This window comes from Anser cygnoides, chromosome Z (genome assembly GCF_040182565.1).
Source record: "Anser cygnoides isolate HZ-2024a breed goose chromosome Z, Taihu_goose_T2T_genome, whole genome shotgun sequence".
Classification (NCBI taxonomy): domain Eukaryota; kingdom Metazoa; phylum Chordata; class Aves; order Anseriformes; family Anatidae; genus Anser; species Anser cygnoides.
Genome location: NC_089912.1, coordinates 72,908,141 through 72,935,970, shown reverse-complemented (window position 1 = coordinate 72,935,970; position 27,830 = coordinate 72,908,141). Strand labels below are relative to the sequence as shown.

General features: G+C 37.1%; 1 protein-coding gene across 8 annotated transcripts in view; it reads right to left on the bottom strand.

Moving 5' to 3' along the window:
- MAP3K1 (mitogen-activated protein kinase kinase kinase 1) overlaps nucleotides 1–27,830 on the bottom strand; it is a 61,887-nt gene that overhangs the window by 23,527 nt on the left and 10,530 nt on the right. For 6 of the 8 annotated variants that reach the window (XM_048049401.2, XM_066988672.1, XM_066988670.1 and 3 more), the window contains exons 2-3: nucleotides 3,400–3,550; nucleotides 559–765 (exon numbers count right to left, since the gene is read on the bottom strand). In XM_048049401.2, the coding sequence (XP_047905358.2) occupies nucleotides 559–765; nucleotides 3,400–3,550 (358 nt within the window). Of the gene's footprint in view, nucleotides 1–558; nucleotides 766–3,399; nucleotides 3,551–9,075; nucleotides 9,108–25,715; nucleotides 26,841–27,830 lie in introns of those variants that run through there. The other 2 variants (XM_066988674.1, XM_066988668.1) reach the window with 2 other exon arrangements.

Below are 27,830 nucleotides of genomic sequence, written 5' to 3'. Positions count from 1 at the left end.
ATTTTACCTTCTAAGAATGCATGTACTAAAACTTCCCGAATCTGTACATAAAGATCAGTCCTGAAACAGAGGATCACAAATAGCATACCAGTAACTGTTCTGGTTACTGGTATGTAGCCAGAACCAGGTATGTAATTCTCTAATGTTACTCTAATCATCAATCCTGTCCTCAAGGGATTATATCGGCTTGGAGAACTGACATGCAAAACTACAGTAAAACCAAACTCCTGGCATCTCCTTGTGCAAATCAAGCTAGGAGAACATTCATATCTATACTTCCTCATTTATTTCCTAAAAAAATAATATAAAAATCGATAGCTTGACTGAATTAAAAGGAAGAAACACCTAAGAGCGTAGAATAAAATTCCACGCGAGAGAAATGTAACATAAGATATGCTCTGCGTATCTCACTCTCAAGTGAGACACTCTGTGTTGTAACACCTCTACATGAGCATCTTGCCTTACCCAGTGAGAATTACATATTTATTGCCTCTCTATTTAAGCAAAAGATTGTAGAATATATCCAAATCAATAATTACATCACAGCTTGCAACTTACAGGTACTGGAGATACCCTTTTTCTTCTAACACCTGGTGATTCAGATTTAACAGTCCTGGAGGATGATGAAGAAGAGCTACTAGGAGAAGGACTACGCCTTCCTTTCTGCGTAGGTGAAGAAGCAGTGCTTTGTCCTTCAGCTTGAGGTTCTAGCGATAGCTTGTTCATTTCAGATCCATCTCCCTTCACAGGGATAGGTTTCACCACCTTGCAAGAATTAAACCATGAACATTAGAATTATAAATTAATCATTTTATATTAAAGCAACACAAATCCATCAAAACTTGCTTTGCTAGCATTATATAACTAAGCCATTATTCAGACATATGAATTTTGCACATTTCCTAAACTTCGTTAACATCTCATAGGCATTATATCTTGTTAGTCTATATACTAAACATAGAAAAGAAAGAACATTTTTACTGTCCTTTTGTGCCACTTATGTTAATTGTTGCAGCAACCGATTTATTCTTGAAGTGTTTCTCTGTCAGTCATGGTATATCAAAGGACAACAGTTTCCCCATTGGGACAGTAAGATCGAAAGGAATATTTTCCTCCAGACACTGACTGCCTATATAAGAGTTATCTACCAACTACTCTAAGTATCAGTTGAGAAATATCAGGGTTACTATTTTTACAGAACAATATGACCACTCGTTGCAAAATAAGATTACTTTAAACCTGGAACCAAGTACACCAAAATTAAGGTGTGCTGTGCCCCTTGAGAACCCTGCAATACAACTGGAACAGCTACATCACTTCTGATAAGTGAGCTAATCTCAGTGCTCAGTGCCACACTACCTGCACAGGTATGTGCTCAACCAGAGTGAGCATTTACACTCCTAATACAGGTTGCGTTGACACCAAATTTCGGCACTGAGATATGGAATATTTCAACATAACTTTCAGATGTCTGGCCCTAAGACCTACATAATCTATGGGAAAATATAATTAAATAATAATAACTAAATTAAAATTTTAATTATATACTTAAAAGCTGAGTATAATTGAAAGCAATCCCACCAATTAAGAGTCAGTTTTAATTCTACGTTTCTCTGTGACTCAGAGGCTTGACTCAAAGCTGAAGGGAAGTCCAGACAATGTTTCAGATTAGAAGAGCAGACCTCTCTTGTGAAGTTGCAGAGGTCTCTCTTCTTTTGTCTAACATTTTTTTTTTCCTAAAACCAAATAGGTCAGGGGGAAGGGGTTCTCCCTGCTTAGGGCATGTAAGACAAAACATCTAGACCAGTTTCCTTTCTTCCTGTATTGGACTGCAACCACAAGGTAGTGATGCTATTTTTTAAACAGGATTTAACTGATCTAACCATAGCAACGCTGTTGTCCAGAAATGCATCGAGTTTCAGCAGGCTGAAGGGAAAATACGACAATGAGGAGTTTGGACATATGGACAAGTCACAGTTACCAGTTGCTATTGCTTGACAGATGTTGAATATTAAAATACTAGTAAATGAGAATCTGGAGCATAGAAAGTTACAGTAAAAACCCAGACACCTCAAAGAAAGTGAGCTAAACAGAGAAACATAATTTCAAGCTATGCAATAACTATTTCTGTAGTATAGCAATAACTATTTCAAGCTATGCAATAATAAGATACGTTCAAAAAAATTAAGAACTGTTTTGTGTTAGAGGTTTTGAGGTATTGCTTTTTTTGTGCACTGTTACGTATTTTCAGCATTCTTTTTTATTACAGAAACTTACCAATAGACCATTTTTCTTTTATTTCAGTACACTTGTGTACTATGTCAGATGATCTTAGCTTTAAATTAGCGCTCCCGTCAAGTGACACTGGGAGTCACATTGACGAGTGCAACCACATTTGCATGCAACTAATTGCTATTGATTAACTAGCATTATACTTAACGTTGGTGTAAGAATTGTTTAATAAGTTTGGGGGTTGATCTGTCTGCAATTTCTTAAAAATAAAATTACTTAAGAAAGAACCTGAGGGAAGAGCATGGGGGCTGCAATGGGAAAGCTCAGGCTGGGTGTTAGGGAAAGGTCCTTCACCCAGAGGGTGGTCAGGCTCTGGGACAGGCTCCGCAGGGCAGCGGTCACTGAACCTGCTGGAGTTCAAGGAGGGTTTGGACAATGCTCTCAGATATCTGATTTTATTTTCGGGTGGTGCTGTGTGGAGCCAGGAGTTGGACACAATGATCTTTGCAGGTGCCTTCCAGCTCAGAATACTCTATGATTCTAAAATTATTTCTGAGCCATTTATACAAAAAAAAAACACACTGAAAAAGGCTAATGAGGTTCTCTGGCATCCAAAGTTTATCAGAGTTAAGACTTATGTGAAGGAGCTACTCAGATTTGCTTTTCCCTGTTTCTAGTATGCTTGCAGGTGTTTTTTTTTTTGTTTGTTTGTTTGCTGTTTGTTTCATTTTTCCTATCTAACAAAAATTCCATATGCTTACATTACAACATGCTGAAAACCTCAATTTAACTTTCTCAAACTATGGAAATAAAGCCATAAAACCTTTAAGAATGAAGGCAGTACAGAATACTAGCGTGCAGTTTTGCACTCAGTTTTTTACCGAATGAAAAACAGTTACTTTTGTTGTTGACATAAGAGGGCAGTATTGCCACAGCAGTACTCCATACTACAAAACCAGCAGAGCAGCTATACGTTTGTTTCTGAAAGTGTACCTTTAAGAAAGTGAACCACAGTTTCCTGTTAAACAGACTAAAAAAAATGAACAAGAGGATCACAGTTAAGAGCCTGCAAACTGTTAAGATAAATAGGTTTCTAAAAGAAAATCTTAAGGAACTTTTATTTGTAATAGTTGTTACAGATAACACCCGCCCTTCAATGCTGCTTACCACAGGGCCTCTCCTGCTTCTTCTTTCCAGCCATTCATGTTTCCAAGCTGGCATACACGTTGCCTTGAGTTTCTCCCTGATCATGCGCTCTTCTGGGCGGTCATCCATTTTCTGCAGCCCCCTCAAGGTTTCTTTATTCTCCATGTCACGACTACAGCAAAGAAAAAAAAAATATACAGTTATTTTTAGTTAAGTATAATACTATAGCATTCTTAATCTTTGTACCAACCTATTCTCCCTCTCCTTACAATGAATCTACTAAAAAAAACATTAATTCCAACTGATTGCAGCAACTCTCTTAAGAATTGCTGCAACTAATTTGCTATTCTTCACTCTGCAGCATACATCTTAAAGAAATACTCCTCAAAAAATGTATTTATTGCTTGTATTGGACAACCACTAAAAATGGAATAATTGGAATTATAATGTCAATTATTGGAATAAAAATGGAATTGGCAAATATTAAACCAATACAAAAATTACCCTATATGTTAGGCCATTCTCCAAAAGTTTCAGAAGTGTTGTTCATGCATGCATTGGCAGTTCAAAGCTTGCCATCTCTATTTCAAAAACAATTTGCAAAATGAGTATAAATGAAAAACTCACATCTTCATTGGATGCAAAAGCATGCAACTATGTAGTGCCTCTTCCCATACATGAACTCCTCAAAAAAAAAGAGGGCTTGTAAACTAATACACAAAGTACGTTTAAACCAGGCACAGAAGTCACAAAAGTAATGCAAGTGTCCTTGAGAGTTGCTTTGAGTGACTGATGACTCAAAAGCACTCCTAGTCAGCTACAATTATAGCAAAATTCACAGCAAGTTCACATCTGTAAAATGAAAGTGTAATCCATCTGGCTTGTACTTTTTTGACCTACAGCAATGTAGCTGCCTGTGACTGCTGGCAACAACAGGAAATAAAGAAAAAAAACCCTTCTCAGACACTGAAAAAGAAATATGAGCAGTCTGGAAGATTTCCTGATTCTGTTGAGCTATCTGCTAAATCACCAAGAAAACCACATTCTTAAGCAGTAGCACATGATCCCCGCCCACCTTCTTGATGTTGGCTGTCTTTAAAAATAAGCAAGCCTAATTAAGCCAACTCTCATGATGAAGTTTTATTTCAAAAAAATAAAGTCACAACTCTTAAGTGGAAGGTGATAACTGCTAGATAATAACTTAGTTACAACGAGAAGCAACTACATATTTACAGCTGCAGCTTTCATGCCTGCAGTCTTCAACATCTAAAATGTTTAGCTATGCAATCACAACTGCATTTATGTACTGGGTGACTGCATGACAGCGTGACCTAAAACTTTCCCTACAACATTCCCTGGAATAAAAAGATGTTAAAATTACAACATCTTTCTTCACCAGCACTACATTACTGAGGTTCATTTATTACAAATCTGGACTTGGAATAATGAGAGCATTTCACTGATCAGAAAGAGAATGCATGATGTTTTTTCTTCTCTTATTGTAGAGACAAAGGAAACAAAGTATTCTGAGACAGGAAATAACTCTTCCTGTTCAGTGCTGAAATGTAATAAGCAGATGGATACTGTAAACAAAATACATTTTCTTTCAAGCAACATTTAAACCTACCATTAATAACCCATTTTAGATACTCAGAACCGTGTTTAATGATTAAAGAATGATTAAAGTTTAAAAATAGAAAAACAATTGACCAAAGAATTTTTTTTTCAGATGTTAAGTGGTAAGCCTTAACTTCAAAACTAAAGCAAGTGACATAGAAATTATTTTTGTTCTGGCACTGAAATTATACTGTTACTTTCTAGAAAAAGACACAAGAACTAGTGATTCTTCATTCACAGAAAAGACATTACAGCAACAGGAAAAGTTCAAACATGCCAGAAGCTTAAAATGGGGGGAAGGGGGAGAGGCAGACCTGTTGTCTATTCTTATACAGGTTTGATTATTTTTTTTTTGTCTGGGGAAAAAAATGTAAAGTCCAAAGACAAAAATCTTCATCTACATAAGAAAAACAAAGCTCCAAAAAATACAGGTGCAAATTAAAAATATAGGTTAGTTTGTTTTTTGTATTAGATATTCCATGACAAAAACCATTTCAATTGCATGAATACAAGATATTCAGTTGCTTTGTATACAAGAGAGAAAACACTATCCAAGCAGTGAAAGAATGACACAGTATGTTATTTCTTATATAAGCCTTATTAGAGTTCCCAACAGATATTAAAAAGTCTTTTAGAGGCCCTTGGACTCAAATTCATGAACAATGTAATACAACAGCAAAGGCTTCACAATTTGTACTTGTTCTCTAAAAACTAGAAGCAACTATCTTCCTCTCATGTGACAGTTAAACCAATCTGCTCTTGCCTGCACAAAGAACTCTTGTGCTTTTCTTACATGCAGGTGGAAAGACCAAGTCTGAAAGCTTTTGCTTAGCAAAACCAATTTTTTTTTTTTGCAGATTTTAAGTAACGTGTGAGTTTTCATAGAACAGTTTCCAAAACGTTCCAGAAAGCTTCATATTTTAACTCAAACTCGGCTAAAATTATAATTTGTTATGTATTCTTATGCTGTTGAGTCTGTGCATTGACAGGAAAAATATTTTTTCCATTAAGTCTCCTGTATACTGGCAGACACCCTCATTTTGTGTCCTGAACCTACAGAGGTTTTGTTTCTTTATTTTTAATCTCAAACAAAAAAAATATTCTAGTCAAACTTAGGTTTGCCCATGTGACTGGGCTGTCAGTCCCTGTATTGCTGTAACTTAGTACTAAACAAAAACAGTAAAAAACCCACAGGGCACACCACAGAGGATTTGACCCTGCAAGAAGATACAGGGCATCCTGATCTTGATACAGCAAAAGCTGTTCTTGAGTCAGGGTAATGATGTAAGTGACTGTCAGGTGGTACTTGATTTGAACAGCAATTCAAAGCTAAAGAGCAGGTCACTAATCTCAGTTAATGTGCTAGCTTGGGCTAGGGAGCCTGACATTTCTTGACATACCACCTCCTGCTTCATCAGGAATCAAAGACTTTGCTCTTAAATCTTTCAGCTTTTCATGGATCAACCAAAAAGAATACAAGGCTTTTTCTAGGAAAAAGAAAACAGCAACTTTTGAAGTCATTGCTCTGTCAAACCAAGAAGACAGCATTAAGCATCCTTTAAATTCTTTTTTTAAGTAGTTTTACAGATACACAGCTGATAAATACTGTTTTTTAATGAATTTCAGTGGTATGCATCTTAATAACTGCATTTTTCACTGTGAATTAATTGCTTCATGAACTACAAAGCTAAGATTAATGCACTGTATGGGAACATACATGTCTAACGAAATCTTGTGAAATACAGAAGACAAAACTTTGTCCTGTGCTTCTGTCCTAATTTTGAAGGCTTGCAAACAGTAATTGAACTAGTTAGACTATTAACAACTGGATTTCTATGGATCAATGATTCAATATTTTAATATGAGGTATGCAATACACACATTAATCAGTGAACTATTGTGAAAGATACAAACAAACTTTACTTCTGAGCAGCTCACTGAATTTAATACTAATTCTTTGCAAGTATTTTTCTTACAAATGTCATATAACAGTAGTAAAAAAGCTGAATGGTAGCTCCAGTACATTTTCCTGAGTTTCTCAATGCTTAGAAACTGTTAGTTAAATGTCTTGGCTTCTCTGCTATCTTATTTGGGTGAACAGCTTTATCCAAAAAACACATTGGACCAGATTTTCTTGTTAGCAATAGGAAAACAGGAAAGAGGTCTGAAAGTTCTGAAATAGGAAAGAATCAATTCACCAGTAAAAGGGAAGCTCTGTCTGCCATATCCACAAATACCCAATTGTAGGGAGGAAAATAAACTGCTGAGTAACTCTTTTTCAAATACTTGTCTGAAACACGTTTGTAAAGGTGACTTGCATACCAGCAGCAGTCAAACGATGACCACAGCTATAGTAAATATTGATGAAGAAAAGTGGTCACACAGGAGCTCTATCAGGGAACAATTGATGCATTTAACAGCAGGTTGTGAGGAGGAGAGCCCGGAGTTAGATGGGAAAAGCAGCGAATGAGAAGGAAAGAGTATGGGAGGAATCCTATATTCTTCTCAGTGCAAATTCGCTCGACTACGAAGGCCAGCTACTAGTGTTTTAGATAACTTCTGGCCACTAACATTTGCAGTAGTGCTTAGAGTTTCTTTAGCAATTAAATATTTGTACTGTTATCAAGACCATTAAAATCAGATCAGGATGGGCAGGCAAGACACAGTCTGACCTCCTGCCAGTCTTCTGCTCCTTTTCTTCCTGAACAACTATTGCAGGCATCCATCGCCTAACCATCTGTGTCCATCCTAACAAAGCAAAAGATGAAGTATGACACCTTCCTTTACAATGAAAAACTTAACAGGAAACTCTCTCGACCTAACTCTAAATGGCAACAACTGCCACAAAAAGACAGTACTAAACACACTACTTCACAGAGACTAATGAATCTGGCTTCCTAAAATAGTTACAGGGATTTCAGCCAAAAGTTATGTAAGTGTGAAATTAAGTTCCATTCTTCTATTAGAGTAGCTGACAAATACAAAAGGGGAAACAATAAATAGTATTCCCTTTTTCCTAGCTCCCTTGGCTTCTCCAATAGCTCTTCATCATCTTCCCTTGAGAACAACACAGACCGTTACATTTGGCCAACACACTGTCCCCTGAAGCTCACAAGGAGAATGTATTGAGTGGTGCTCTGCATTTATGGCTTGCCTTTCCCTCACACCAACAAGATTGTCACTTTGATGAATCACTGCAAAATATTTTGTGTTAGAAACACCTTTCTATTTACCTCAAGCATATTAACATGCATCTTCTACATACATTTTGAAGCATACTTACTGATTATATATACATTTACATGCTAGAAAAAAACACAGAAAAAGAATAAATGGGGCCTGTGAAGTAACGAAACAGACAAAACTAAATACCAGGAAGGCTTCTGTGGAACCTCCACTGATCTCTGGATTCCAGACAACAGTGTGAGAAACCATTGTGGAAAACACCGTTAGGTGACAGCCATTGCATTTTCATGGCAAATTAGTTTTAATAGCTAGAGCCTACGCTATTTCTTCCATGATTTTTCTGTAAAAGGGAAAAAAAATCCATAGAATATGAAAACATAGCAGAAAAAAAATTGTTATTTGATTGTAAACCCAAAGCTGCTGAGCCTCCGCTAGTTTAGTAATATTCATTACCTACTCAGTTTGGTTAAATCCCTCATCTTCTCTCCCTATAAAGTCATTTGCCCTCAAAGGCCACTACAGCCAAGCGTATCTGACTGACATGTCAAAAGGTACATTTGTCAAAGAAAACGTTTCACCAGTAACAGGACACAGAAGAAATGTACAAACTGAGCCATCAGCTCCAGCAGAATCTCGTAAGCCCTGGTGATGAAGGACCACTCAAAGACTCAGACCTTCAGAAGACAGATGTCTAAAGTTATGAAGGTATACCATCTGCCTGCATTTTCTAACCCCTAAGAAGTCAAATCTACTTATCTCAAGTATTAAAAAAAGTTAGCTGGATTGCTTGCTCTGAAGCCACCTAGTCATAGGGACTATTCGGTACCACTGAAAATAAGCTCTCCTACAAAGCAGGACTAGAAATGCTGGCCTCTGTCTGCAACGGATGCTTACCAGAAAAGCAGTGACATGCACTTCTGTTCTGCTGGCTTCCTAGGAAAGCAGTCAGACATCTGAAGTGAATATGACGGAAGCTCCTAGGTCTCTCTAATCCCTCCTGCTGTTACTTAATCTTTCAATACTAACTCAAATGCACCAAGGTATCCACGTGCTATTTTCAAAACATAAAAACAGCAGTTCCTTTACAGGATCTATCAAACACTTTGTTTTCATACCAGAAGGTTTGCAGAGGGAGATTGGTATTTTATCTCTGTACAGTTAAAAGATTATTCCATTATTGAGTAGAATTTCTGGAAGAACAGTCTCATGAGAAATACACAACTGTTTATATTGATGGAGACCCAAGGCCACTAACAGTTATGCAGCTTAATTCTTTTCTCATAACGATGTATTCGAACATATCTAAGCGTGATAACAGAGCTTACACAAGGATTCAATACGTTTATTACTATATGACAAACTCCAGATACCCAGAGAGAAGGATCCAGTTCATGCCCAGTTCATGTTGGGGCAACAGAAGAAAATGTGCGTGTCCTGCGCCCATCCCTGTGTGATACACTACTGGGCACTACTCCAAGAACTGCAGTAATGTCATTAAAAACAAAGATTGCAATATGAATGCTCACTGACAGTCAACTATGCAATTAATTCATCTACACAAAGTCACAGGATTGCATGCGTAGAGTATCAGAAAGGGACTTTTCCATAGGCTAGTCCATCTGAGCCCTCTGCTCTCTCGCGCTGAAGTACAAGACCAAGTACTCGCTTGGTCATGCACCACCTAACTCAACTACACTTTTAACAATCAAATTCTTCACTGGTGTTACACAGTTTAATCTCTTAAGCACCAAACTGAACTTCGGCTTCAGTTTCTTTAAGTCTGTCATACCCCAAAACAAGAGTATTAGGTGAAATGTAATTGGCCTAGATTCAGAAGAGGTCAGGTCAAAATACATGTCATCCTTGCTGATGTAGAAATCTAAAATCATTGGCAGAAAAATGGGATAAAAGGTATGATAAAACCCAAAACAGAAGCCATAGTTCCCAATGCAGTCGGTTTATTGCGTACCCATATATTAAATGTATAAGAACATTCATGCTGTTTTGAGTTCATGTCTGTCCTGCTTCAAAGCTGGAATTGCCTACTGCATGTTGGATGACTGCCTCTACCCATAATGCATGGGATAAACTTTCTTAGACAATTTGACTCCCCTAGCCTCAACAGATAAGAACATCAGACATTTAAAATAAAAGTTATACTCTGAATCAGCTAAAGATGATAGGGATGAGAAGACAAAACCATGCACAATACAATCCCACTTCAAAACGGATGGGGTAAATAAGTGTAAAAAGAAGTAACTTGGACAGGACTAGCTACACAGATTTTCCAAAGCTACAACCTATTAAATAATTTCTGGAGGACTTAAAAGAAAAAAATTTGGACCATTCTGGCACTGCTCAAAACTGTAGAATTATCAGCAGATATTAGCTGTTCCAAGATTGCTCCTAGAATGAGAATTTTAAAGTACACTCAGCAAAAGATCATAGAAGTAAGCCACATAAGACAGCAAATAAAAAAATACAACGTTATAAACATTATTTCTAGCAAACAAACATAACAGTCTAAAATTTTTAAGTTTAAATAACTGGTTAGACTGCAAATGGTATGCAAGGCAAATGGATAACCAAACTTATTCTTTTCGAAACAAACAATAAATCTGTAAGTGACTTACAGATAAGTTCAAAAAGTTATAAAACCCACCAATCCACAGCCTTACAGAAGGAGCCCAGAGACACAGAAAGACTTTTAACAAGTTCGCTCTGGTTGTTTCTGAAGAATGATTTGAATGCCATGCATCCAGGGTAAAAATCAGATTTCTCCCCAGGGTTATGTTTCATGGCATTGTAACAAATTGTCATCTACTAGTTGGACAAAAGCAGCATTTAAGGATGCACGAAGCAGGACCCTAGTACATTAATCATCTCAATTTATTTTCTTATGTATCTTGCCTGTGTCTGGCTTTGTTATTTGGTATTCAACTTTTGGAATCTTATACTCTAATTTGTAAAGTATACGTACAAGCTATATAAGGTGAGAAGAAAAAAACTGAGTTACACTGTAATTAGTATCATGGATTTGATTCTTTATGATACGGAGATTCAATAAGCTGTATTAAAGAAGCACTAAACCATGCTAAAGAGAGGTCCGTCTCACTCACTGACACTGATCACCAGACACTATTCAAATGTCCTTGTCCTGCAAATACTCATGCATACGCTGAACTTTGCTCCAACAGCCAAACAGGACTAGACAGTTTTGCATATATTTCTGACTCTGGCATAAAAATCTTTCCTAGGGTGCAGAAATAAAGTAAAAAAAACCACCTTGCCAATCTATTTTGAGTAACTGCTGGGTGAAGAAACACCAACCTATACAGACATACTAAACCCCTTCACGCACATGGTAGATCCATCATGGATGGGTTATTTCTGATCAGCAGAAAGTCAGAGGTTATCTCTGCTCTTGCCTTCCAGAGGGACTGAGGATCTTCAGTTCCTAAGCTCTGGCACATATAGTGCTCTTGCATGCCACACAAAATTCTGTGTGCCGTATGGGGAGAGCACTACCTCTCTGTGCAACTGGGAACGAATACCTGGGGATGTCCATCAACTAGTCTAGACACAGGCCAAGCATACAGTAACTACACCCACTCTTAACAATGGCTGCTGCTATTAAATGTTTATTTTTGTAAGATAATAACAAGCTAGCATGACAAAACAAATGGCAGGAAAAGGCATTCAAAACTTCTGCAAGCATATGGCTAAAAATGGTTATGGTCTCAGCATCTCCTATCTCAGTTTCTTTAAAATCCATAGAATATAAAGATTCATGCACTTATTTTATCTGATGAGGAGAGTATTTAGTAAGGTAACTCAAGCAATTGCAATTAAAAAAAGAGTAATAAACAAATACACCTGTGACAACAAGGCAAGGAAGCTGACTATGGGACAGCACGTATACGGACTACTCCTTAAAAAAATACATATACTTTTTTTGTTATTATTCTCAGTCTATTCCTGAGAGAGGATCTTTGCTACATTCCTATGCCATTTTTAACGATGTTCTCAAGTTTTTTAACTTATAGCAGGCACACTTTAGAAATATAATTCTTGATACTAAATTGCATATTGTCAGAGAAAAAGCAGTGAATTCACACCTCTTTCTTATGGGTCTGGATAAAGGAAAAGGGATATCTTCAGCATTTGCTTAAAACTTGACACAAAAACTGCAAACACATTCATATAGTAAGTAGTGTGAATGCATACCAGTAAAGAAACATCATTTTACAACAGCCCCATTTTGTCACCAGTAATTTGAGAAAGGATACAGTGATCCATGAAGGAAACAGAATTTGGTTAAAAAGTCCTTGCATCCAGGTTTCAGGAGAGCCATCCTCTCCCAGGATGCCAGACAACACATTCTCCTGCAAGCAAGCACCTAGGAAAAAAAAGTTTCAAAAAATGATGGGCACCCTGCCCTAAAATATACAAATAGCATTACGTAAATCTAAAAAGATGTGGGAGCACAGGCATATATTACTTAGCAAAGCACACTCATAGAAAAATAGTCAAATTCCCTTAAGACATACTGTGCATCATTAACTAGAAATAGTATTAAACATTTATACAGTATTTGAGGGAAGATGCAACAAGTAAGAGCTATTCAGTCAGCTGGATATCATTTTTTTTTTCCTCCCTGTGAAACAATACTAATAAATGCAGCAAGTAAAATTTTTTTTTATCTAGCAAAACGTATGTGGTCCTACTAAGTCCAGATTCATGACAAAGCATCAGTACTTGATATAAAAGTGCAATGCCTTGCTTTGAAGGAGACATTGGTCTGATTTGTATAAATAGAGATGCCCCCGTTACCTTCAGACTTGGGTTAAGGCAGTGACTGCCAATGTACAGCTGCCAGCCTCCATCAGGTTTTGTGGGCCATCAAGAACTCTGTCAACCCTTTGCTTCCTGAACCCTCTGCTGAGTACGTGCAGCTCTTCATGCTGGCTCCTGCATCCCACTTGGACTACACCCACGACTCTCTAGATCAACAGCTTCAGTAACCAGTACAGGGAAAGTTGCACAGGGGAAAAATAATAATAAAGCAAACCCGCATGCATTGCAAAAAGTCAGACAATGTTTCGGATTCAAATCAAGGAAATAATCGGAATTTGGAGGTGGTGATTTCACTTCTGCCTTCCAGCAGTCTACCGACTTCTCACTTCTCGAATTTCTTTTTGAAATTATCAGCAACTTCTGACCTAAGGATAGCACTTTTCAGGACTGCCATGCTTTCCAGCTACAAGAAATCTTTTCCTTCCATCAAGGCCGTGTAGAGCAATCATTTTGCAAGATTTTGTAAAGTATCATCACTTTACTGATTAAGCCACCGTGCTATTTTGAACACTGAAAGCAATTTTGTATCTAAGGAAGTACAGAAAGAAATGACCAACATGACAACATAAACCACAGCATGGAACAAAAAATCTGCCCTGATTTTCAGCTGCTTCCCACTATTACATTACCCAAGTATTCTGGTGCATATACCTACATGGTAGTTGAAATTAGAGTAGAGACAGATTTGGTCCATCTGGGACTTTAAGGCCATAAAATATATTGAAAATAAGTAGTGATATCATTTTAATGTGAGTAATACACTTCAGATCGTGCCAACTGCACCTATGTTTGGCTGAACTATGAACTACCCCAAAAAATCTCTTTTCTGCATTCCTCAAAGTTTTCTATGAAATCTCCTCCCCAAAGTAATAGTATTGGTTTTGACCAGGATAAAGTTACTGTTGTAACTCAAACTTTCAGACATACTATCATTAAAACAAAATCAGAGCAGCTAAATTTACCAATGTTATCTTTTTATTGATCTAAAAGAATCGGGGAATGAAAAAAATAAACTTGTGAAAAACATGAAATTTGTAAACAGAGATAAGCACAGATCAAGAACACAAGTTCTGCAGACACTAGTATTTTTGATTGGAACTTCAAAAACACTTATTTCAACTGCAGCCCTCAGGTAATTTTCTTTAATTTGATACTTTGATACAGTGACTCATAAGAAAGATTTATAATTCATGCTAACCTACAAGCACAAAAAGAAATGACCTCTCTGTCTTAGAAAAGGAAGTAGTCTCACACAGCTGAAACTACAAGTATTATTAAAAAAAAGCATTTAGTTGCTTATTGAGAGAACTGCATTAAACAGCACTGGTTATAGGATAAGCTCCTAAGGTATTTTCAGTAAGATGCGTGCCAAACATACAAGAATTATCTAGAGCATTGGCATATATTTGTTTACTTCAGGCAGAGGAGACATTTTCAATGGCAATGATCTCTCTATCATCATGTTCTCTTAAAAAATGAACTTACATAGAAATATTGTGATACACTTAAAATTCATGTTTGTGTTTCTCTGGGGCTTGTTTTAAAATACTCAGTATCAGTATTTATTCCATCTTGGATGTTTGTCAGTATTAAATATTTAAAAGTGTGTGACTTCAGATTCTTCTCATGAATTATCTGCCCATAAGTTTCTTATATAAAATGCCTTAGACTATTTTTGAACATTCTAAAAGCAAACCCATATTTTAGCAGGTTCGCACAGCAACAGAATGAGCTCCACCTTAGAATGAAACCTCATGCTTTAAGTAACAGGAGATCCTCATTCATTAGTGCTGGAAAAGATGCTCAGGGCAAGTAGTGACCACGTTACTTCTTTTCCATTTTCCTACTATCCTAGTACTTATCTTTAGTTTCCATTAGAAACATATCAAAACTTTCTTTATAATTGTCTTTGTCAGCTTCTTATTACATCTACCTTCTCTCCTCGTAGCATTTGCTGTTTTTATATATAGAGATATATCATAAATAAATCACATATATATACAAACGATACATTCACATAACTTCAAAAAGAACAGCTACTTGGTTTTGGACAAGTAACAATACCAAATCAATTTTACTTGCCAGGTAATGGTTACACGGGTATTATTTAGACTGGGGTAAACTGGGACAATGCAAACAAATGTGCTTCCCTTTCCATCCACGCTGCCATGGCTGTGCACACGGACAGTACCATTTTAAGCTGCTGCAGTCAAACTCTACAAGAATTTGCCTACTAGAGCCCACAGTCAAACAACACAAACTCTCACAGAAGTGGAAAGAAGCAAACCCCAAACCTCTGATACGGCAACAAAAACAAACCTCCCTGTTCAGAGTTTCTCAAAACTCCGTTGGGATCTTTACAGTACACGTCAATTTCCAGAAGCTAATTTATTTGCTCATTCTGAAACAGAGATATCCAGTGGATTTATTACGTCCCAGGCTTCATGCATACAGTCCAAGAGTTCACTTCCGTAAATGTACTCTCCAGGCTTCACATTTAATTGAGAAAAATGTTCATGTTGAAAGAATATATTTTAAAATTATTAAGACTTACATTGTCAGACGTTGACTGCCAGCATTCAAGCTAGTAGGTTCCGATTTCTTATATGTTGCCAGTCAGTCATTAATTACCATTTAAGACCAGTGATATCACCAGGGAAAGCACGGTTTTAAGAATGGCCACGCAGTCAACCCATGCTATAGGACCCAGAAAGGTACAGATAGGTTATTAATCATTTGCACAGTATCCTCAAACGTTGCTTCAGCTGAGATAGCAACATTCAGTGAAGTCCACAGCTTCAAAGAAAAAGCATGAACACATAAGCATGCTTTCAGCTTTTTAAATTGCTCCCCCAAATACCTCACCTCTGCTCCCCCCACCTTTAAAAAAAAAAGAAAAAAGTTGTCTTCCATCAGTAAGTAGATCTGGAGACTAACAGCATGACTTTTGCTTCTGTGGCTGTATTTTATTCATTTGTATTCGACCCTTGAAATCTTTAGCACAGAAGTTCACTACCAACAAACACACACAACTGGGAACACTTTCTTGGCTTAACTGATGTTTTCCTACATTTCTGAAAGTGACTCCCCCAAAAATAACATCCTCAAGTGATATCCTCCTGAAGCCACCTGAAGAGATGTAGAAGTACAGATAGGTTGTTTATCTTCCTCAGCTTCTTAGATGCCAATGCCACTACTGCGTGATTAAAAGAATAATCATTACTAGGAAACAATGAGAGTGATTCATGAAGCAGTGGAATTAACCAGATTTTTGCATTTTATTTAGAACAGCGCTGGAGAAACTTAAATTCTGCATTACAGAGATTTTATTCAAATTATCCCTGCATGGTTTTATTTTTATGCAGTAAAGTATCAGCTTTGACTTTCAGCTTCACAGGCTGTGATTACTCCAAGATTTTCAGTTTGGTTAGAAATCTAACTCAGCCATAATCTACAAAACTCTAAAGTGTTTAATATGCTTTTAAACATGAAAAACTACATTGATTTTTTTTTTTTTAAAGTCAAATGGCAAAGAATCCATAAAAGATTATATGCAAGTAGGATCTTGAATTTGCCACTAAAATAATCTTAGATCAAGTACTAACATTAGAACTGGAGTGACAGCGAGCACAGAAACATGTTAGGTAATTTAAATACCTAGGCCCTGAATAAACAGCTACATACGCCACTACAGAGGAAGAAAGGGTTAGAAGCTACCCTAATCTTGGTAGGTGACTCGCTGAAACAGTTCCATATTCTATCTTCTCAGCAGCATTATCAGTTTAAGGAGTTCCTCCTCTCTACCTATGTTATTCACTTCTACTCCTTCCCACTGCTGTAGACCTGACTTTAAAAAACATTTTTGAAACTTGAAGATGGAGAGGAAGAAGGAAAAATGGAAAAGCATTGAGCTCGATTTGCTCTGCAATGCAATTCCTAGCACTGTCCCACAACAGTTTCCCTGGAAAACAGACAGGACGGCATTTCTTAGCAACAAACTTCAGTCATTCTCTGCAGACACAGTACTTAGGTCTTCCATATGCACACAGCATGTATATATACACTGTGATACACTTTCCAGTAGAGAAGATGTCCCAAACACAGCAATGGAATTTAACAAACTGATGAACACTGTTTCATAGGATGGAGAAAGATTTATTACTAAAATGAAGCTGAAGAAGTAGGAATTACAGCCATACCAAAATCTGAAGTTTGTTTTCTTTCAATCTGAATTTGCTCAGCAAGATATCGGGGCTAGAACCTGCAGCCACGAGGTTATTTGTATTGGAGGACTTAACGCTCTGAAAGCGATTAATGCTACTTTTTGATTTTTCTGTTCAAGAGGTTACTCCCCAAAATAACTACTTCCTTTGTTCACTACTTACGGTAGGAAGAAAAACATTTCCAGGACAGAAAGGAAGTGTGATAGGACTATTTGAAGACAAACATAGGAATCAGCTTACAGGCAACTACCTACAGCTACTGCACATTCATTAGGCTTCCAGCTGCAGTCTGCGACTCCACAGAACCTCCCATGAGAGCATCTTTATTAAGATCATTTTTATAAAATCAAACCCAAAGTCCATCTAGCCTAGTATCCTACATCAAATGGCAACTACCTGTGGATATCATGGCAAAACTACAAGAACAACTTTGGAGCAACTCCTCTACTCAAATTCTTCCTCACAATCACCTACAATTTGCGGCCTCAGAGAGGAATTGGAGGAGGATGTCTCTGCACGTGTTTGCCTGATCAGTTTTTGATCTGCTGTAAACTTTTACCTTCTGGTTTGCATGTAGGCTGCATACTGGAAACCAAGGAATGTCACATGAAGTGACCCAAGATGTTTAAAAAAATTTAAGCTGACATCAGGGGAAAAATGTTTACTTACCACACCACAATGTGAGAAAAGAGCAAAGATTGCTGTTAGCCAAGATTAACCGTAGTTACAGAAGGGTATGCTAGGAACACAGAGGTAAATGCATACTGTGTATTCCAGTCAGCTTTTACACTGATTTTGTGTACAAATGAAGGTTGGAGAACAACCCCACAGACAGAAACAGAAAAAGGAAGGTCTGGGGATACAGTAACTTGAAGAATTCCTGTAAAGACACAAGCACCTCGAGCTCCCCCTGAGTACTAAGTAAAACTAATTGGTCCATAAGAGCATGGGCTTTGCTTTCCTTATTTTTGCTATTAATAATTTAAGAAGGTACTTAGCTGCCCTAGGTAAAAGAGATTACATGTTCTTGATTACACATGACACTATCAGCACGAACACGCAAGAATACTGATAAAAAACGCCACTGTTTCAATGTTGCGACAAACTTATGCCAGAAAAGCCATTATATACAAATGCATTTAAACTACAAAAGAAAAGAAAACAAAACACCACTGTTCTCTCAGTGTGGAGAACTACAGAGTTACATTTTACCAGTATATTACCGGCAGTTTTACAGTCAGCATTTCCTAGCAATACATGTAATTTATCACCTTAGCTTTCCCTAAAACTTTTTCTCCTTTAGGGGTAAGGGTGGATGGTGGATGGAGACAGAGAAACACTGCTTGAGATTAGGACATCTGATAGTAAAACACTTTCAGAATTTGATGGATGCTTCACTCAACAGACCAAACTGGCAGATGGGGAATTCTGAACTCCCTTCTTCACCTTCTGGGGAGGGAAAAGGGAGACACTACGCAACTATGGTTTATGTTAAAACTCCAGAAGAAGCTGTACATGCAAGAAGACATTTAGAAAACAAACAACAACAAAAACAACAGATCTGTCAGTGTATCACATGCATACAGCCCAAAACAGCAGAGGAAGCAAGGCAAGCTTTATTTCATTAAGGCTTTCTCTACGGCAACTATACTATAGCACTGAATTCTTAGAAATAAGGTCTGATTGATCCCCAGATTGTGAAAAAAATCACTTGTAAGTCGTATCTTAACTAAGAGTTGATAATCATCTTCTATCAAAATTAACTTTTCTGCATTTTTAAGGCACTTAAACCAATTTCCTTATAAGTGTTGAAACTAAAACAGAAACACCACGTGTTTGCATCCTGGAACACGTTCTTAGGGATCTTAGCAGTTCTTCCTGCTCTAGGCATTGAAGTTAGTGACAAAGTGTAAGAAGTCTGTAATTTCCTGCTTTGCAAAACTATCTAAACTATTAAGTCACTTTCTTAACATTTAATAGGCGGGCAGGAATAGATTAACATAGCTGGATGTTGATACTGTTTCATTATCACACTGAAAATGGTATCTCAGCTATGAAGGAAAGCTTATATCAGAATTAAAGATAAACAAAAACAAACCCAAACTCCTGAAGGCATTAATAGCAAAAGGCAATCCCTTCCCAAGGCCTGAACAGAGGAGAATTAGACATTCATCCAGAAAGATGCATTTTATTCTCCCTGAAACAAAAAGAACAAATACTTAAGTTTCAATACACTTGGGAAAGTTGTATCTGACAACACGTAGTACAAAGGCAAAAATAGCTATTAGGGGAAGCTGAAGAAGGTTTCAGAAGGAATCCTTCTCTTGCAAAAGTGGGAAATGAAAAGCCATTCTGCAGAAGTTAGCTGCATGTATTCAGTTACTCCTGACTAAGAAAAGCTCCTTCTCCCTCAAATCACAAAAACACATCAAATGTTTGTTACTAAGTTAATGGAGGGCAGAAATCTGGGAAACAGAGGTTATTTTCGAGTTCTGTCCTAAGGCCTGAGCACATTTTGTGCAGCAATTCCTTTTCTATGAATCCTTAGATTAAAAACAAACAAACAAAAAAACCCAACCAAACAAAACAAAGCAGTTGGTTTGGACAATGTAGAAATACAGCTGTTTGTTTTAACAATTATAAGAAGGGAAATGTGTGACAAACAGTATTACGTGACTTTTACACTGAACTGGTTATGAATAGCATGGTATACAGCTGGCTCAATTTGAAGTACGTAATAGTTAATAAAGTTGACACACATGATCGGCACAGAAATGAATTTTGCTATACCATATGATCTGTAGTATTCTTTAGAAGATTTGCTTAAATGGTAAACAGCTTGCTATGACAGACACATTAAGAACACAACAGGAAACATTAACTCGGAGATCAGTACTTTGTTTTCTTGCACCAGAGAACAGGTTCATGGGGAATTGTTCTTGCAGTAAGCCCCCTTGTATCAAGTCTGTAGCAATCTCAGTATCAACTAAAGAAACAGATGCATAAGCTAAGCTAAAAGCACAAGGCACTTGTTATCTACAGTTTGGCTCATGCGTCTTCTTTTAAACAGTTCATCTAAGAGCAAGAAATTCAGACCTATTTCAGGAGGGGGGGAGAGGAGTTATTCTACTGTTCACAAAATGCAAATATTTATCTTATAGTTATCCTCTTTACAAAAGAAATCTTGTGTCGTTTGCATATAATGAAGCTAGTTTGAAGAGGTAAAGGAAAATATTACCTAATCTGCGAGGTGTGAGTTACTATGCAAGTAGCAGCAGACTATTCCACTTACTAACTACCACCTTCAGGTTCACAAGGCATTGCACATAGAGCAAATTACCTACAGTGATCCATAGAACAGCGTACTGTTCTCTCTCCTTGTTCCAGGACCCCATAAGCAAAAAAAGGTATTCGCATCTACGTAACAACATTAACTTAAAAGCAACTTTCTCACTGATATAAAAGCTAGCCAATGTGTGAAAGAGTCGCTAACAAAAATTACATGTTAAGCTAGTTAAGTTATCTGGAGGTTTTCTTTTAGTTTACTGAATTAAGCGATCTGTAGTTTTTATTCCTTATAAGGACAGTAGGATTCGAATGTATGAGAGCAAAAATTTTAAAATTTCTAGATCTAATTCATCACAATGAACAAATGCCACTAGTGTTTGGGGCGGTAGAGAGCAGCTATCCTGTCTGCATCTTTTTCTAGCTTTGTATATTCAGCAATTAACATAATTAAAAGCGAAGATGATATTCCACTGTATATCCCTTCAGTGCTTCAAAAAATTTTTTATCATTAAGCAAGGCTTCTAGTGTAAAACATACTGACAACTTGCAATCAGACCAAAAGATATTAGAGCTATGCTGGTGTTAATGGTAGCCCCACAAATCAATTCAGCAATTCTATCTAAACGAGCAAACAATTAACACTGAATCTGGAAAAAAACACACATGAAAAATGTGACAACAACTTGCTGTATCTTATAAGCGTCACTTGTTCCACAGGGATGCGTGCCCAAGCTTGCTGGTAAACTTGTTCACTAACAGGCAATAAAATAAGTTGAGATAGGAGACTGAAGCCCTGTTTTTCCAGGGAGTTCTCTTATAAAAAGTCCAAAAGCCTGATAATTTGCAGATTTTGACATTTCACTTTGGGACTTTGCTAGAACAGAGCTCCTTATCTACTTCAAAACACAAAATGAGTATACTTAAGTGAGGTACTCTTCTTGTACTACAGTTTTAGCGGGATTTCTGAAACTAACACATGCATTCCTGCAGTAGATTTTTACTTCCATTTATTAACAGTTTCTCATGAAAAATTCTCTAGTAATTTTGAATACCATGATGTCCTAAAGCCAGAAAGAATAAGTGCATCTGTGCTTCCCAGCGTGTCTTACTCTGGTTCCCAGAACTTCTCTAGTTAATTTTAACTTAATGGTCTAAGGGAAATAAAACTAACAACGTCTGAATCTTCTACGTCTTTTCAAAGTCACGTTATCATTTCTTCATGCAGTAATAAATTTTGGTCCATTAATGTGCACTCAAAAAAGCCTTACCAGTTTTTGAATTGGTGAATAAAGCCACATAGTTTCTCTTCAAAAACAGGAGTTTAACAAAAAGCTCTCAAGAAAGTTACATATTTGGAGATGAGTAGAATTTCGGCATTATGCTTGGAAGACCATTAACCACTTCCAACTTCAACTTTTCAACAAAACAAAATGAAAAGGAAATATGACAGTTACTTTGAAAAAAGCCTAGCTACTGGGAAAATAAGACTACAATGAATGAAAATTCAACTGAATATGAGAAAAATTAAACGAGGAGCATGAACTCACAGCAGTTACATCTATTAAGTTGTAATATGAAAGCAAAACATTTTCATCAGTTGCTACTTGCTGAGAAGGAGAAAACACTATACATCTCCTCCATTAATAAAATGACAATTTACTGTTACATACATTATTTTCACTACAGTTAACTCACTATCCCCTTAAGTCAACACCTAAGTTTTAGCGATTAGTGGCAAACAGCCATAGCTACTTTACTTTAGTGAAATGAAAATGAAGAACTGATTATCTTCAAGAAGACGCACTCTTATTTGGAAAGATAAGGTTTTCAGATCTGCCTTATAAGCCTTCCTCCAAAAATTTCATAGGCATTTTATGCAAGAATAGCGGTAAGTAAAACACTTCACTAAATTGCTGGTTGTCCACCCTTTGACAATCTGTGAGGATTTAAAAATAGAATCCATACTGAAATCAGCAGTACACCAAAAAAGGATTTTTTTTTTTTTTAAGCAATGCATTAAAAGATAAGAAACAGGCAAGAAAGTCTCTCTTACACAACACCTCCAACACAGACATTTCAACAATACAGAAGACTACTGAAGTGGCTACTTATTAAATTGTCTTTAACAAATACCAACTAAAACCTGAAACTACTTTCTGTGCATCACCACTGAAAAAAAAAACAAAACACAGATGAAAAAAGTGTTGCAGCTACCGATATCCAAACAGTACTGAACTAGACTGTAATGTAGCTTTGCCATATTAATGTAGGGAACTGGAACTTAGAAAAAGAACAAAGCTAATGATGATTATTCCTCTCATTCAAATCGTATATTAAAACTAGATCTGCTAACTTTAACTGAAAGACAAATGAATAGCCTAAGGATGGACCACAGCCACAAAAGAGCCTTAAGGTCACTTGTCTTAACAACTTTCTAACCTTTTGTACTCATTATATAACCAGAATTGATATGCACAATATTCCACCCTACCTTTAAATAAGGTATCTGTCCTGCTGAATTAAATTGAGAGCCTAATGTATGGTGAAACTTTATGGAAGACCTGCAACCCACGTTTCCCACCACCCCTTCTTTCAAAGACAGAAGAAGCCAAGTATCTGTTACCAGAACAAGAAGCACTTGGCACATACCTTCGAGAAAGTTGGACAGTATTTCATGACTACTGCAGTTTGTACATTCACAGAAGTGGCACCTGAGGCTTTTGTAGCTCTTTTCATTCTCTGTAAACTACAGCTAGAGCTGTTCTGGCTTCCCGAAAATTTTCTTGTTCAACACAATCTCACGTGAAAAGACAGCCTTCTAATGCCTTCAGTTAACAATACACCTGATTAGGACATCACCAAAAATATTTTTAAGATATTTGTGTAGGGTATGAGAAAGGTCAGGAAAAAGTCTTCTGAAACTGAGAACATAATTTAATTATAGTAATCTTATCAACACCTTAAATAATTTCTTAAATGAAATGTTAGTTTCCACCTTGTCATGTGAACATTCTAGATTCTTTCATGTTACTGAACTCCTACAGAACAAACTAGGCAAGGAGCTGCCAAACTCTGATGTGTACAGCCAGTGGTGTTCATTATACTTCAAAAAGACACATGGTTTGAGAAAGAAGTACACTCCACTGGTAATGGTAACAATCATGGCAAAACCACTTATGAGCTCTCGCCCTTCAGAAATCTTTTCTCAAAGAGCAGTATTAAGTACTATCGGCTAGTTTGATTTTGATGGAGCATAAGACAACTTAGCATTTTGTTTAAAAAAAATAAGAATTATAATGTTTGCCACAACATACAATGCATAACTTTAAAGTGAGGTTCAAACAAGTACTTAAAATTTTAGCTTTGGAATCAGACAACCCCATTTTTTCACATGAAGAGTTGATTAACTGTTGAAACAGTGTGAAACCTGGGGTTACATACCCCCAGTATGAAAGCTGGGGTTGTTCAGCCTGGAGAAGAGAAAGCACCAGGGACACCTTACAGTGGCCTTCCAGTACCTAAAGGAGGCCTACAGGAAACCTGGGGAGGGACTCTGTCTGGGAGTAGAGTGATAGGACAAGGGGGAATGGTTTAAACTAAAAGAGAGGAGAGTTAGAACAGCTATTTGGAAGAAATTATTTACTGTGAGGATGGTGAGGCAGTGTCACAGGTTGCCCCATCCCTGGAGATGTTCAAGGCCGGGCAACCTGGTCTGGTGGGAGGTGTCCCTGCCCATGGCAGGGGGGTTGGAACTGGGTGATCTTAAGGTCCCTTCCAACCCAAACCACTCTATGATTCTATAAAACCCTCTGAGATATAATGCAGATGTTCCCCCTCTGCCATTACAATTAATGTATGATGGGGGGTGGGGGGGAGGGAGAAGCGTGTATATATTGTATAATTTAAGTATATATGCATGCACACAAACTAAGGACTACTGACGATCTCCTTCAGTCACATTTCTTTCTCTCTACAAAGAAGGATTGTGACTTGAAGCAGTAATACTTACTATAGCAAGATAATACCCATAAAAATGTGGGAAAATAGAAGAACACCAGCTCAAAAAAGGGGAAAAGATACCCCTCATTACTGAGAAAACCTCCTTCAATCAAACGAGATCAATACCAACAACCAAATCTAAACTTATTCCCAGAGGCGCCACTAAGACAGCTTTTACTCATCAGCTGTGCTGCAATGTATGAAAGGATAAAGAAGCAACAAATTAAACAGGCGATTACCAAGCAGTCTGGCAAGCTTGGCAACTGTACTAGTTTATGGTCCCATTTCTGACCACCCCGCTGTGTTAGGACTCTTCTGATTGGACTTCCAACCTTAGAGTTAAAAACAGCTCATCTTAATACGACACAGTAATTTGTCTACAGCTCTTATTAAAAATTCATAACCCAGTTTCATTTTTCCTACTTTGCTCCAGAACATAAGTTCTACCATGAAAGAAAAAGTGCAAAGAATCCATACCTTAGAACTCTGGAGGTTTACTTTAGTTTAATGGCATTGCCATATATTAAGCAAGTACAAGAGGAATCTTGTCAAATCAATGCATAAATAGAAAGCATTAAAGTTTAACTAGTGTCACTGAAATATTTGAAATATGTTGATTTTAAAGTCACTGAAAAGCACACTATTCTGGAAGACCTTTACATGAGAAAACTGTCTAAGAAAAAAAAAAGACAAAAAAGCATTTTCTTTAACACAGAGGTAAGTTCCTTATTAAGTTTTAGCAAAATATTCAAAGCTAAAACAAATATTTGTGATGACTAAAGATGGCTTAGACTCATTTTACTTCTTACCATGAGGACTTATATCACAATAACAATCTCTCAGAAATGGGACAATAACTTAACTGAGAAGGCAGCAGTCTCATTTCTTTGAATAGGTGCATTATGCGCTTTTCAAACCACTACAAAAATACACCACATATATAAGAAAGCAAAAATAAAAGCTAGTTTCCAGGAAATACTGATGGAACCTTAGCTGGGGAAGTCTGTGCATGAAACAAATCATGCCCTTGTGCCATGCTAATGGACTGTTTATGGAAATACTTTTCTCAACAGGTTAATCTTAGACCAGGTACTGGAATTGGCCTGGCTGTGAACTAGTCACTAAGACCAACATCCCTCACTGGATTAATTGCTACACTAAACTTACAGGCAACGGGCTGCAGAATCCACGACTACGGTGACTGAGCCCCAAGTCCACTTGGATGTCAGAAGATGCAGCCTTTGAAATAAAATTGGAACAGGGCTGATTTCAGTCCAGACTGTGCAGGAAAAATGAAGAATGTACTGTCAAACAATTCTGTCCTGGAAAACCAAAGACATTGGCACAGTTGGTTTAAGTTACACTTCTAACAACAAATACTATGTGAACATTCAAATAAAGGACTCAAGCTACATCTCTTTGACCTTTCCTGTCTGCAGTGGTCAATGTGATCTAAGGAGAGCCTTTCCACCTACTTGCATAGTACGTCTGGGTTAAGCATTAGCCAGAGAGCCACTCATCTACACAAAACCAGAAAAACTGATGTATGATTATGGAAGAGTACAGTTCTCACAACTTACACCGACTGCTCATTCACAGCCTCTGAAATACTAAAATAGTTAAACTGAAAGAGTTAAACATTTTTACTCATGTAATTATAGATTATTTTAACAACTGCAAAGAAGTATACAGTAACCCGACAAATCCTTATCAAAAGTTGCCATAGTAAGAACTAGCTATACTGACCGTTTCCCTCACGAGAGCCAGCTTTTTCCACTCCCAGTTATAAAAACATGCCATTTATTTGAACATGGAAAGGGAGTAACAGTGCTAGACCCAGATTGCATCATTTCCCACTTCCTTTTAGGTATCAAAATGCAAACCTCACCACAATAAGGCTCAGAAATCCAGTGAAGCAGATGCTGGACTTCAGGAGGGGAAGTGTGATGTTGCTTCTTGCAAGTGAGCTTACAAGTAAAAAACAAGTTCCATATAATTGCTTTATTTTCTGAAACTGATTGTAAAGAAACCTGAAGAAAGATTGGATAGGCTGATTATTACTGACAAACGCTAAAAACCTTGGCTAATAATCCTAACTACAATGAGAAATTCAAATGTAATTATGCTTACCCACTTGATATTTGTGGTTTCAAGCAAGAAAAACTAGTTTTAAGCATTTCTTTAGGGCAAGATCCATAGGCCTGCTTTGTGCCTCCACCAAACCATAAATTTGTCATCACGTTGGCTGCACAAGAAAGCGTTTTGAAATCTAGAGGCAATGGTATCTTCTCCCCACAAGATTTACTGGAAATATTTAGGTTAAAAAAAAAAAAAGCATGTCACGCTTAAGGTACCAGCTCCTATATCACAAGCTATATACTCCCCACAGAGGGGAGACAAAGCACAGCAGGTCCCACTAGTATAACCAGTACAGCTCTTTTGCATAGATGGTTTCACAGATCTCAAAACACAGCAGTTGCGTAAGTCTGGTCTTCATCTATTCTTGGCTTTGTTCCAAGCTAATTTACCTACTTATCAGTTGTGCAAATCAGGGAGATGTGTAGACATTTCAGCTTTAAGATCAGAGAAACTTGATTTGAGCTTGTACAAATGGTAATAGAAGAATAAATTTGTACAGTCGTCTTTCCCTTATAAACTTGTATAGGAACAGAGTAGAGTAATTTCCCATTAAGCAAAAAAACTGCAAATGAGTATTTTTTCAAAAACTGTAGGGCTTCTAAAGCATAGCTATTTATAGTTGAAGAGGTACTAAGTGCATTATACAACAACAACAAAAAAAAAGAATGAGAAAAAGAAAAAAGAAAGAACAATCCTATTCTTCATTTGACAGCTTTCACTGTTGTGTCTTTCGAATCACGGTTTTAAGTGTGGCAGAAACATAATTTTAAAGTTCTCAAATCAGCACGTATCAAAACGCTATCAGCACAGCCTAGCAGAAGCAATCTTAGAGTGATAAATATACCTAAATTTAAACACATTTAGTTGCAGAGATTCTGTTAAAGCATAGGGTCTTGCACTTTTTAACACATGCTATGCTAACAGATCTTACACCCTTCCTTCCACCAAGCTCTACACGTGCTTTCCTCCCAAATTTTTTTATTTCAGTCACCCTTTGAAATCTCTTCCAGCTTTTTTGCCATATATGCATGTGTCTCTGTGTGTACTCCCACCTCCCTCTCTGAAGTTCTGTGGATTGGTATTCTCTCTCTCTCTCTAAGCCTTCACTCCATCTTCTTTAGCTCCCTTCTTCCACTTTCAGCT